This window comes from Sander lucioperca, chromosome 11 (assembly GCF_008315115.2).
Source record: "Sander lucioperca isolate FBNREF2018 chromosome 11, SLUC_FBN_1.2, whole genome shotgun sequence".
NCBI classification, from domain to species: domain Eukaryota; kingdom Metazoa; phylum Chordata; class Actinopteri; order Perciformes; family Percidae; genus Sander; species Sander lucioperca.
Window position 1 is genome coordinate 3,230,095 of NC_050183.1, and position 13,343 is coordinate 3,243,437.

Below are 13,343 nucleotides of genomic sequence, written 5' to 3' on the forward strand. Positions count from 1 at the left end.
AGATTCTTTCGGTGACGCAGATAATTGCACAATTTTCTTTAGTGAACATACTTAACATACATACAACATACTTATCTCTGAACATATTTACTCTCTGAAAACATGTTAAAACCCCCCATGAGTGTCGCTAGTACAAGTGCAATAGTATAAAGTTCAACTATTGTTGAATTTCTATAGGGCAATACTAAAATCCTTACAGTAAGGTTTTTATGTCTTTATCTAGATGGTTTTGCCAATTCCAACCTCATAGAACCTGTGTAAGAGGTATTCAGATCCTTTACTTAAGTAAGAATATCACAAAATACAAATAAGTCCTGCATTCACAATCTTACTCAAGTAAAAGAACAAAAGTATTGATCACAATATGCTTCAAGTATCAACAGTAGAAGTACAGATTATGCAGAATGGCCCTTTTCAGAGTAATTATTAGATTGATGCATGATTAAGTAAAGTTTATTTCTAGAGCACATTTAAACACAGCTTAAGCTGACCAAAGTGCTGTTCAAAAAAAGCATTAAGGTGCTGTATAAAAGAACAGTAAAATGTAAAAAGAAAAATTAGAAAGAAAACCCAAAAAGCACATCCCAACGACAACAATAAGCAGCAATTTACAAAATACAGAGTGATAACAGATTGTGAAATTAGTGTGTTTAAAAAGGCCAGTAAGTAAAAATGTGTATTTAGCATCCATTTAACGTAGTTGAAGTATGAAGTAGCAAAAAATGGAAGTACTCAGGTACAAAGTTATACTTAATAACTGTGCACAATGAATTGTGGTGAGCATCCTTATGTGATTGATTCCTGGCACATATTTGATAGTGTCAGGAGTCAGGACATGTCAGGATAAGTTGATAAGTCACAGGGAGAGGAAATGTTGATTTCACCCTTAATTCACGGTCTTACATTTACTGAACTGTATCTGCTCCCAGGGACACAGAAAACATCCCATTTTTACTGTAACTATATGTGAGCAGCTGTGACTCAGAGTTGTAACTCGCTGTGGCATGAACACACATGATAAGCAGAGGCCAGTTGACCCAGTTTTTTTCATAGTGTGTAGCAATGTGCCAATCGTTGCATTTTTCTTCGTTGCTCTTTAATGTTATATCTTCAAGGAGTCAGCAAAATTATGATGTGGTTTGGTCCCATGCAGCAAGAAAGTCAAAACTCTATTCAGATGGTTTAGCAAACATGTAGCAAGTAGCATACCCAACACAGAGAAAGACTTATGGTGTAGAAAACACTCATAAAAGCCTTTAGTCTATATAAGGCTCAACTTTACAGTTACATTCCCCTGCACCATCTTTGGGCCAGGTAGCGTCGCTCTCCTTACTTTCTCTCCTACAAGGCACCTCTCTGTCTTTTATTTCCGGCAGGGAGTGTAATGTTCAATTGAGAAAAAGCTTCCTCACAAGATTTTTGAAATGATAAAACAAAAATTAGGTAAAAGAAGAAAGAAAAAAATCTAAGGCCCCGCAAAAGTCAATCCAGACACTGGGGTAAAAAATAGCCAGAGGGGCCATTTCACCTTTTTTGTACCTAAATGATCAGATTACATGTAATTTTGTGAAACTCTAAAAAGGAAATTAGATTCACATGGTGGCATGTGTAAACATATAAACCAGCATTTCATAGAAGCTGGTGTTTTCTTTTCTTTGTGCAAATAAGTGCTGACCAAACTTTCATTTCATTTGATTTCCTTTTCACAGCAATTTGTAATTTTTACGATTACAGGTAAAAATGTTCAAGGTATTCATGAGGAGTATGAAACAGATGCAGGTTATGATAATAGATAGCATATTTTAAAGGGTCAGTGAGTCAGGCTTTGCTTCCAAGCAAGTGATAGGATTATTACTCAGTTCCTTGGAAAATTGCTGATATTTCTTCCTCTTTAAAAACCCCTTTTGAGGCATGCTTTCTGTTTTGAAACAAAACTCCACTCCCACTTGAAACTGGGGCAGTATTTGTGTCCACAGACCAATTTATTTCAAAGGAACAAAAGGTGGAAATTAATAAGGTCATACATATTGTTGCATTTTCTCCTGGTCACTGGCAAAGATCATTAAAGATCAGAGATTATTTAATGCTTTTCTCTGACGCTACAACATGTTATTCCTTATGATCATTATCTGAAGCCATTATACAAACCTTTAACTTCATCCCTGCATAAAGAGATACTGAATGACTCAGAACGGGTTGCAGCACACCTGTCATGAAACTGAACACCAGGCAGACATAGATGAGTAATTATAGAGCACGTATTTTCCCTTTGTCGAAATGCAAAGGATGACGCTCACAGTTTGATTACGGTCGTGACAAACGTGTCAGAGTCTTGCCAAACACAACACTGAGTTAGTACCTGCAAAGAGAAAAAAGCATTAACATGGTCTAATTTAAGCTTGAGGAAGTATAATAATACAGTGGCAAGAAAAAGTATGTGAACCTTTTGGAATTTCATGGTTTTCTGAATAAGTATAGTGATCTGATCATCTAAGTCAAGGATATTGACAAACATAATGTGTGTAAAATAATAACACAACATTTTTTTGATCTTTCATGTCTTTATTGAGAACAACCAAAAAAACTCATAGTGCTTGTGGAAAAAGTATGTGAACCCTTGAGTTAATGACCTCAAAAAAGCTAAATGGAGTCAGGTTTTAGCACACCTGGAGTCTCGTTAAGATAATGAGTTTGGAGGTGCGGACTACAGCTACTTTGACTGATAAAAACCCCTCAAACTTCTGGAGTTTGCGATGCACAAGAAGAACACGCTTATGTGAGCCATGCCTCGCCAAAAAGAGCTTTCAGAGGATCTACGATCAAGAATTGTTGATTTACATAAACTTGGCAAGGGTTACAAAGTTATCTCAAAGACTTTAGAAATTCACCAGTCTACAGTTAGGAAAGCAATCTACAAATGGAGACACTTTGGGACTGTTGCTACTCTACCCAGAAGTGGGCGCCCAGTCAAAATGACCCCAAGAGCACAACGAAGACTCATCAATGAGGTCAACACACAATCCCGAATGACAGCCAAAGATTTGAAGGCATCATTGGAACTGGCTAACATCTCTGTTCATGAGTCTACAATACGTAAAACATTGAACAAGCAGGGCATCTACGGCAGGACACCACGAAGGAAACCACTGCTTACTAAAAAGAACATTGCTGCACGCCTAAAGTTTGCAAAAGAGGACATTGACACTCCACAGTGGTATTGGCAAAATGTTTTGTGGACTGATGAAACTAAGATTGTACTATTTGGAAATACCACAGCACAACATCTGGCGTAGAAATGGCACGGCATATCATCATGAAAACATCATCCCAACCGTAAAGTATGGTGGAGGAAACATCATGATTTGGGTCTGCTTTGCTGCATCAGGGCCTGGCCAGCTTGGAATCATTGAGGGGAAGATGAATTCCCATATATCAGACAATTCTTCAGGGTAATGTGAGAATGTCTGTATGTCAGCTGAAACTGTGTAGAAGGTGGGTGATGCAACAGGACAACAACCCAAAACACCGGAGCAAGTCCACAACAGAATGGCTTCAGAAAAACAAAATCCGCCTTCTGGAGTGGCCAAGTCAGAGCCCAGACCTCAACCCAATAGAGATGCAATGGATTGACTTGAAGAGGGCCATACACATGAGACGTCCAAAGACTATGACAGAGCTAAAGCAGGTCTGCCAGGAAGAATGGGCTAAGATTCCTCCTCAACGATGTGCAGGTCTGATCCACAGCTACAGGAAGCACCTGGTTATGATATTGAGGTTATTGCTGCCAGGGGGTTCAATCAGTTATTAATTCTAAGGGTTCACTTACTTTTTCCACTGCCATTTTGAATGTTGAATGAGTGTGTTCAATAAAGACATGAAAGGTCAGAATTTGTTTGTTATTATTTTAGACACATTATGTTTGTCAATACCCTTGACTTAGATGAAGATCAGATCACATTTTATGACAAATTTATTCAAAAAACAATGAAATTCCAAAAGGTTCACATGCTTTTTCTTGCCACTGTAATAATAATAATTAAAGCTGCAAGCAGCGCTGGACGGGCCCTCGCACCTCCTTGCACGTCGGGGTTACTGGCGGATGCCGCTCCTTGCGACCTTGCATTTGCACTCAGACACTGCAAATTGTCACCAATGAAAAGGGAACTCCCTGCTGAGTTCAATGATACCTCACACAAGACTCTACATCATACAGTTCATTAGCTGTGAAAAGGGGCATGGCCAAAGCATAGGGGTCGGGGCAAACCTTTAACAATAAAAAAGGAAGTCTCTGCTGAGTTCATTGATACCTCACATAACACTCTACCTTAAATGGGTCACCAGTTATGAAAGGGGCGTGGCTACAGTATAGGGGGCGGGTCAAACCATCACCAATCAAAAATAAACTCTCTGCTGAGTTCAATGACACCGCACACAAGGGTCTACCTTAAACGGTTCAAATTTTATGAAAGGGGGCGTGGCCCGAGTAAGTGGGCATGGTTACAGTATAGGGGGCGGCTCAGTATCACATGTAGACCACACATTATATTATATATATATATATACACACACATTATATTTCATGTAAATCGGATGATGTTTGTCATATAAGGCGGATTTCCTGTTGCCAGCGGAGGGCGCTATGACCAAAAGTCAATTTTGGCCTGTAGGTGTCCTCAAGCCTGGACCCTTGTCAAACGTGAGAAATTTCAGGCAGATATGACAATGTACACTAAAGTTACAACAACTTCTTCATTCATCGATAAATGCTTAAAATGGCCGCCACGCCACGCTCACACCGTTTAAAGAAAAGTTTTTCTTTTAATAACTTTTCATCTTTAAGGTGTTGAGATGGTACAGACCAAATTTGAAGTCCATCGGATGAAATCTCTAGGAGTTTGTTAAAATATAGAACCTTGACTTTTAGGCCTACTTCCTGTTGCCACTAGGAGGCGCTATGACTTTGAACCAATATCGGCCTGTAGAAGTTGTCAGGGTTGGACTCTTATGAATCCTGAAAAGTTTCGAGCCAATTAGACAATCTACACTCAAGTTACACCCACTTCCTGTTTCGATGGCGAAATGCACAAAATGGCCGCTCCGCCATGGCTATGACGAAAAGTTTTTCTTTTAATAACTATTCATCTTTAAGGTCTTAAGATGGTATAGACCAAATTTGAAGTTGATCGGATGAAATCTCTAGGAGAAGTTCATTAAAGTACGACGTGGAAATGGCCAAAATCGCACTAATTTCGAACATTCAATTCAAAATGGCGGACTTCCTGTTGGGTTTATGGTATGGCTCCAATGAGCTTTTTTGTACGTCTTGACATGCTACATATGTGTACCAAGTTCCGTTAGTCTACATTAAACGTACTGCAGGGGCTACATTTTTTTTAACTTTGTAGGGGGCGCTAGAGAGCCATTTTTGTGCACCTATTCCCGAAAACCCTTAAAATACGTACATTTTCACCAGGATTGCTGAGACCGCCAATTTTGGTGAGTTTTTGAGTATGTTCAGCCCCATCAAAAAGGCAATTAATTTGCATAATTTTTGAATATGAATAATTCCTTCAGTTTCAATAGGGCCCGTCGGCGCTCGGGCCCTAATAATAATAATAATAATAAATCATATCCCTTGCTCGATTTAGAAAGTAGTAATTGAATTGAGATCTTTTGGAATTGACATCAGCTGTCAGTGGACGTCAGCACATGCATTAAAGTTCAATTAAATTAAATTTTATTGATAGTGTCAAATCATCAATCAACAGAAGGAAGAAGAAAAAAGAAGGTTGGTATAGACCACACTATAATTTACAGAAACCCAATAATTAGGCCTAGGGCATGCATTTGGTGCAACAAGCAGCACGTAAACGTTCCTCTTCCAGAAACCTCAAACAGAATCTGACTCTGGATGAGAGAATATGCATCTTGCACACTACTTTGCACTATTACTTTTTGCACTCCACATCCCACTCCATGTGTACTTGTCTTGATATATCTTATTTGTATTTTTGTATATTATGTTCCTATATGTACTGTATATTGTCTCTATTGTACAGTATGTTTCTATATTACTATTTGTCTATGTATAGAGAGTTAACACCTACCAAAGTCAAATTCCTTGTGTATGTAAGTATACTTGGCCAATAAATCTGATTCTGATTGTGATGAGAGGCCATCTGCCTCGACCGGTTGGAGAAGTTACATGACGGAGTTCCTTTGAAAACTGCCACGTCTTTGAACAAGTATGAACTGATAACTTAAGTCTGAAATGGCAGGTAGGTGGTGAGTGACGAAGGATGGCGTTATTTAGTATTTCACAGCTGTCTCTTTACCAGGGTTCAGATTTCCTTCTTTCTTTAGAAAGGTTTTATCTGTCCTTGAAGCGTTACTTCCATCTTGGAAAAACAACTTCCTCCGAACAGTTTTATCAGATCCAGATTCCGAAAGTAAAATCGAATCGGGACGCCCTCATGCAAAACATACTATTGACATGTTTGCATGATCACAACCTTTTATGGCTTAAAAATGTTTTTCCATGTGATTAGAGAAATTATCTGATTAAAAGGAAAATGTTCAGTATTTTGTAGACTGATGTAGACTTATTCTTTTCACAAAACAAGTTTTAGGAGTGGTTTTCCTGGTGGGGGAATAAAACAAAAGCATGAAGACATTCTCTTAATAAAACAGTAATTTATTTTTGACTGAAAACTAAAATTGTCTGAACAGCACATTACAAGGGCATTGTTAAGATATTTTCTCCCAGGCTCAGTGATTACTTTCATACTGTACACTTGGCATGTACACATCTCCTTCAAATGAAAGAACAGAAAGAAATGAGAAAAGAAATAAGCCTGTTTGCAAAGAAAAATAAAACAAGGAAATCAAAGAGTCTATCCTGTAGACAGATGACTGATTGTACAGTTACCAAGCATTTTGGTTTGGGGTCTAAGCCACAGAGAAAGAAACCAAATCGCCTGACAACAGCAGACGATGGCACAGGAGGCACAAAAGACGTGACCGTACAGGACATCCCATAATATGCTCACACACACAATCGACTGGGATCCAGCTTTAAAGTGTGAAATGTTTTATAGTTTCCATTGGTTTTTGCAGATATTTATTTTTCTTTGTAAGCAAAGTGTTGGTACACTACAATCAAAATCGAAATGCTGCTTTCATTAAATACATTAAAATCCGCAATGTAACAAAATCTTTTGTTATGAAATTCAACAGCATTTACATGGGAAAAAAATACATGGGGCTCCTTTTCTGACTGTTTTGTGCTCGAGGCCCTTCCCTCCATCTGACACAACACCTTGTCATTCTATTTTCTTTCATATTCTTATCTCAACTACTTACTCCGCCCTCTCTGCCCATTGTTCTCTCTTTCATAAATCCTCTTTCATAAATCCTTTCACAGACTGACAACTTAACAAAAAGTGGTGGATAAAAACATGAGGTAAGAAAGTGGTTTGATTATAGATCATGCAGAACATGCAAAACAGCGCAAAAAAATATAGGGAAAGTGAGAGTAGGAAAAAATATGTGTGCATTTAAAAATGGGGGGAGGGGAAGACTTACACAGCTTTGCATCTTTGGTTATAAAGTAGGTCAAACAATTTTCACAGCTTTTTACCCCCCTGACCAAACCCCCAAATTAATTTCATCTTTTTTGTTTTGACAAAGAAAGTAAATTAATAGTTTTCTTTATCCAAACATCCCATCACATCTTAACAACAGGTGTTCCCCTGTACAAACCCTCCATGCTCTTAATACTTTACACTTTACAAAATATACATTCAACCTGGATTTCACCTAATGTAAGCTCGGCTTTAGTGTTAGCACTATTTCATGAAATACATTTTCTATTATGGAACTTATTGCCTACTTGTTGCAAGAGAGACTACCAAATGTAATACCTGACAGATTCTAAAATACCAAAAGACCAAAGAGAAAGGTTTTGTTTTTGTTTTTTTGTTTTTAAGTATCTCCATGACATTGTTCATTTACATTATGAAAATAGCAGCCCTGAAATAAATAAATGAAAATACTAAAACTGAACTAATGAAAAAAAGTATTATGATTCATGTCAAAGTACGGTGGCTCTGAGAAAACAACACAAGCTTTTGTTGCAGCATATAACAACCCGAGGCTCTCGACTCGCTCCACTCAAGCCGAGGCACCCGCCGGCTTCCTCCTCCACTCAGGGACGACGAATCCTTTCCCCTCACTTCTCCCTCGGCTCTCTGGCCTCTTCCAGCCCTGGAGTGATGTGGGGTTGGGGGGATACTGGGAGGACAGTCCCTGCTGGATATCACAGGACCCTCATCACGTCACAGGCCCCTCACAGGGTTGCACCGCCCTCTTCAACCACTTGTTGCCCCAACAAATCAATCTCACTGTGCCCTTTGACCCCCATCCTCCTGCACAAGAACAGCATACAGTTTTATGGTGTGCACCGGCTCCCCCTGCCCCTCCTTTTTCAGCTTTCTTGCAGCCACGGGACAGAATAAGACTTTTTGAGGGGTGGTAATGTCTTAATAATGCAAAGCCTGGTGGCGGCAACGTGCACACATTGAAGCATGGCTCTTGGTGGCAAACACAGATGTCGCTGTTGCTGAGGTTTCCTCAAATGGAGCATATTGAACGCAGAGCAGGGCCGTTTGCTTTATGAAGGGGACAGTAGCAGTTGTTTCTGCCCATGGGAGGTTTGTGTTTGAGCATGTGTACTGAGGGAACGGGGATCACGCGGAGGTGATGTTAGGCTGTTGAGGGACACTCTGACTCCCCTCGTGGTGAGCCAAGGGGGGGGTGTTGTTGTTGTTGTTGTTGTTTGTGACGAGCGGGTATTGCTGTTGCAGCGTCGGCGACGTGCTGCTGCCCTGGTTGAGCTGACTGGACAGCTGGCCGAGCTGATCCGTGTTGGCCAGGGACTTCAGCACAGCATTCTCGCGCTCTAACACCGAGTTCCTCTCGTACAGCTCCTTGATCTGCTCCTTCAACACCTCCACCTCCTCACGGACAGCATACATCAGGTGGCTCTTCACCAAGTCCTGAAAGAAAGAGAGAAAAGGGAAACTAAAATAAGCACACAAATTAAGCAGATTCCATCCTCAAACAAGGAACACATAACCTCTCCAAATTTAAAGAAGTGTGATCTTTTTTTGGTATCAATATCACAAAAAATGAACGATCCTCATCCCTACTGAATACAGGTTATTACATGAAATGCCCCCTATTAAAAGGGAGTTTTAAGTTAATTGTCTCAGCAGAGATAGTGGGTAACCAGACCACATTTGTTTTAACTTCAACATCCGTGAAAAACTCACCATTGCTTGCTCAATCTTGTTATCGATGGCGACAACACTGGCGCCGGATGCACTGTGGAGACAAAGAGAGAGAGAGTTAGCATGAGATATCCATCTCATGTCTGCCACGCGTTTTAGATGAGATCAGCTCATTTCACATTCACCAACAGCACAACTGTGGTCCAAAGTTGACCTCAAGAGGACTTCACTGGTACTTCGGAAGTAAACAAAACATTCTCTGATGTGTAGATTAACAGTCAACTCTGTTACCAGAGAACAAGATGAACTGATTTGAGATTTAACCAAAACTGAGACCATAAATGAAAAGAAAAAAAAATAATAAATATATATATATATATAAATAACTTTACTATTTTCAGTGTACTTGATATAAAGTGTCACAGATGAACATTTAAAAATCTACAAAGAGCCACGGTTTTATAACTTTAGAGAGGTACTATGTGACATGTGGCTACACAAATAAACTTGACCAAGTGTAAAACCGAGTGTTCAACTCTAAATAAAATACAGTGTAGACTGCCATGTATGAATCAGTCTGATCGGAAAGAAAAAATAAGACCACTTGTCAAAAGGTGATTTTTAAACATTTAAACCAAGTAAAATGCACAAAGAACCGCTGTTCATCAACACGATTCATTACAATATCTTCCGTGCAGAAACAGCAGCTGGAGCCCCGATAACAATGCCCACGGATATTGTTTAAATACCGACATTTTTAGCGAGTCGCAGTGGTATTTTATCTATGCATGCCAGCAGTGAAAACAGATTAGAGACAGCAGTGGGTCTCCTCTCCTGCAGGACTTGTATTCCGGGTGTGGCTAATGTCACCGTCAGCGATCCCCTAAAAATTTAATTCAAATCTCATTGTTCGCCATTCTCCGTAAAAACACGCAGTTTATCGTGTTCTGGCGAAATGTGAAGCGACCACACCACATTTTCTTAAAACGTTTCCAAATCACTTCTTAGCAGCCCAACATGTTGTTCCCCTCCCCTCCCCCCTCTTAAGGAAAGAAACAAAGAAAAAAAGAAAAAAAAACGTGCTACACATAAGACGATCAACTTACTAAGCCAAGCCAAAGATCCTTAAACAACAAAAACGAGGCCAGGTTTAACTGTTTACCTCACGAAAAAGAAAATAAATCTTTATCCTTCTCAACAGATAACGCTCTCCCTTGCACAATCACCGCCCTGCTCGGATGTGGATGCAAACCCCAACATGCCGCTAGACGGTGCTCTGGCCATGAAGCTGGGACCGGCGGGGACCTGAGAGGGAACATGACGTGCCCAAAGCATCGTGTGGTTGGAACTCATTTGTGATAAGTTTAGTGAGAAACACTTTTTTAATATATATATATATATATATATATATATATATATATATATATATATATATATTATATATATATATATATATATATATATATATATACATACACACACACACACACACATACATGCATACACACACAGTTAAACTAGTCAGATATGGAGGGAAAAATCTTAAATCCACAAACGTTTATATTAAAATATATTCACGTTTGTTTGAGTCTTTTGAAACAAATATTATATAACAAATGTGATGGAGCTTGAACGTGGAAAAATACAGGGGGGGGGGTCCCCTCAAAGCATCAACTTCAGTAATCACATATTAATTTAAAATATTATAAAATAAAAAGGTGAGCATTGTGCATGACCACACAGTGACCAACAACAACCCACAGAGCTTCAGTAGAGTCTCCAGTAAGCTATGTTCGTACTGCGTGACGGAGCGCACGTAATCCATAGCGTTGGGGGTAGCCCGGTGATACAGCACACAGATGCCACACTAGAGGAAAATGGGTTGGGTGTGCCACAACCCCGAGTGGCCTGCATACCAAACAGCTGATGGCAAAATACTCCGAGAGGAAACGGCCATGGTGCAGATTGGATTGGATTTCAACAATGTGGCATTAAACACTCAGCTGCACGCGAATGAAAGTTAAATAACTGCCATAAAGTGTTTTTATATTTAACTGCAAGTATAATAATGCACATAAACTTAAACAATGTGGACCCTAAATGATCCACAAGCAAAACATAAAACCAAATGCGCAGACCATAAGGACTTTACACCCAAATATTGTGACAACCACACACAGGACATGTGAAAGTTAACTCATCCGAAAGCCAAACACATGACAGAGACCGTAAGCTGTGTAAAAGTCCATTACCTGACGCATCTTGCCCTGTATGACATCAAACGACCTGAATATGTCGGTGAAGTTCCCGGCGAGCAGGGCAGACTGTAGATCCTTTTGCACCGCATGTTTTCCGTTTCTCCAAAGTGTTTCAGCAGTACAACTCCGCTGAGTGTTAACACACGAGTGTCTGTCTGTTGTTTGCATGGCGCGGAGCTTGTTTTAAAACCCGCTCGGTCACATGGCGAAGAAACAAAGGGGGCGGGGTTCAGCCTCTCACTCCTCTCTCCTCCCTCCACTAATTTACTTCTAACAAGACTCGTACAAATGACATTATTCACTGCTACTGTCTGCCAAAAAGTAGACACTGCGACCCCAGAGGCACAGGACGCCTTATTGAAAACTAAACGTTAATTAAAAAGGACAGAGTGTTTTGCATGTACTGGCAAAGAAGTCGGTCTGTCCCTGTTTCTTTATGTTACAGTAAACAAATCAAGTTTAAGTTAATGCACAACAATTACACAGAAGCAGTCGTTGGCAATGAAAATCTTAAATCACATGCTCCCTCCAACAATGCTAATCAAATATAAAAAAAAAAGCACAAGTAAAAAAAAATCTAAACATGAAATAGTGCAAGTTAAAATAAAAAAATATATAAATTACTATAATATAAAAAAAACCTGTAATTGAATAAACTGAATGTAAACAGGAATGTAGTTAATGTATGCATAATGATGAGTATAAATATATACAGCAGTGTAAACAGTTGTAAAAACGGTATGTAAAAGTATATAAAACGTAAAGTGTCAATGAAGTGGGAACTCTTGAGTTGGCAGCATTTTTTGCAACCAAATTAGCCATTTAGTTCTTTCAAAATGTATCTCCACAACCGTTTTCATCCACCAGAGGAGTTTTTCCAATCATGTTTCTCCATGTGTTGACTGTGCAGTGCCCTTTCAATATAATTATTCCATATCAAGAGTGGTTAGGAAAAGATAAATTGTCAAATATGTGCACAAGAAATGTAAATGAAGCGTGAAAAGCTTGAAGAATGAAACACATAAGGCAGATAAAGACTTCAGACAAACATGTCAGATCAGTGGAATTCTTGTTGAATCTAGCATCTAAAATGGGTTTGGCGGTGATGTATATAGCGTGACAGATCCACACTGATGTGATGATAGCAGGGTAAATGAGCTGCATTCCACAACGAACGACTCGCTCTGTTGTGTGGTCTATAAACAAAGCAAGAAGACAACCCTCCATTTGCACATCTGGGACGAGTGAGAAAAATGTCTACAAGCTTCGGCTGGATGTTTTTTGTTTGTTTTTTATCAATCACAGAGACAAGGGGCATACGGGCTGGATCAAACTGGCTTGTCAAATGACTGACAAGATCTAGTTTGAAGTAGGGCTGTGATAACCGCATCACAGCGGTGACGTGACACTCCCACGGTGATGACATCCTCACCACATTTTTTTCATTTTTTTTTTGGATTTCATTTACAGGAGTGTACAGGAGTGCATATGTCATACTACGTTGATACAGCAGTCTTCTTCAACAAGCAGCGAAGCGCAGTGACGCTCCTGATTGGCCGATTCTCAAGCAGCCAGTTTACCTGCCTGAGGAGGTCGTCCTTTGTCACACTGTTTCTTCACCACGGTAAGAAAAAAATCCATACAGTCACAGCCCTAGCCTGAAGGAGTTACAAGAAATGTTAGGGAGACGAAAAACTAATTTGTTGCCATTTGGTGTCCAAGGAAAACAAAGCAAACTGTACATTTTATTCAAGGAGGAAGACATGTGGCGGTTTATACAAGGACCCCTTGCTGC

The 13,343-nt window shown here is 39.6% G+C and overlaps 1 protein-coding gene across 3 annotated transcripts in view; it reads right to left on the reverse strand.

Moving 5' to 3' along the window:
- Nucleotides 1–6,676: 6,676 nt before the first annotated feature.
- The window catches only part of tsc22d2 (TSC22 domain family 2), a 42,422-nt gene continuing 35,755 nt past the window's right edge, over nucleotides 6,677–13,343 (reverse strand). For all 3 annotated transcript variants that reach the window (XM_031307171.2, XM_031307169.2, XM_031307172.2), the window contains 2 exons: nucleotides 9,333–9,384; nucleotides 6,677–9,056 (listed from right to left, as the gene is read on the reverse strand). In XM_031307171.2, the coding sequence (XP_031163031.1) occupies nucleotides 8,748–9,056; nucleotides 9,333–9,384 (361 nt within the window). In that variant the 3' untranslated portion in view covers nucleotides 6,677–8,747. The remainder of the gene's footprint in view (nucleotides 9,057–9,332; nucleotides 9,385–13,343) is intronic.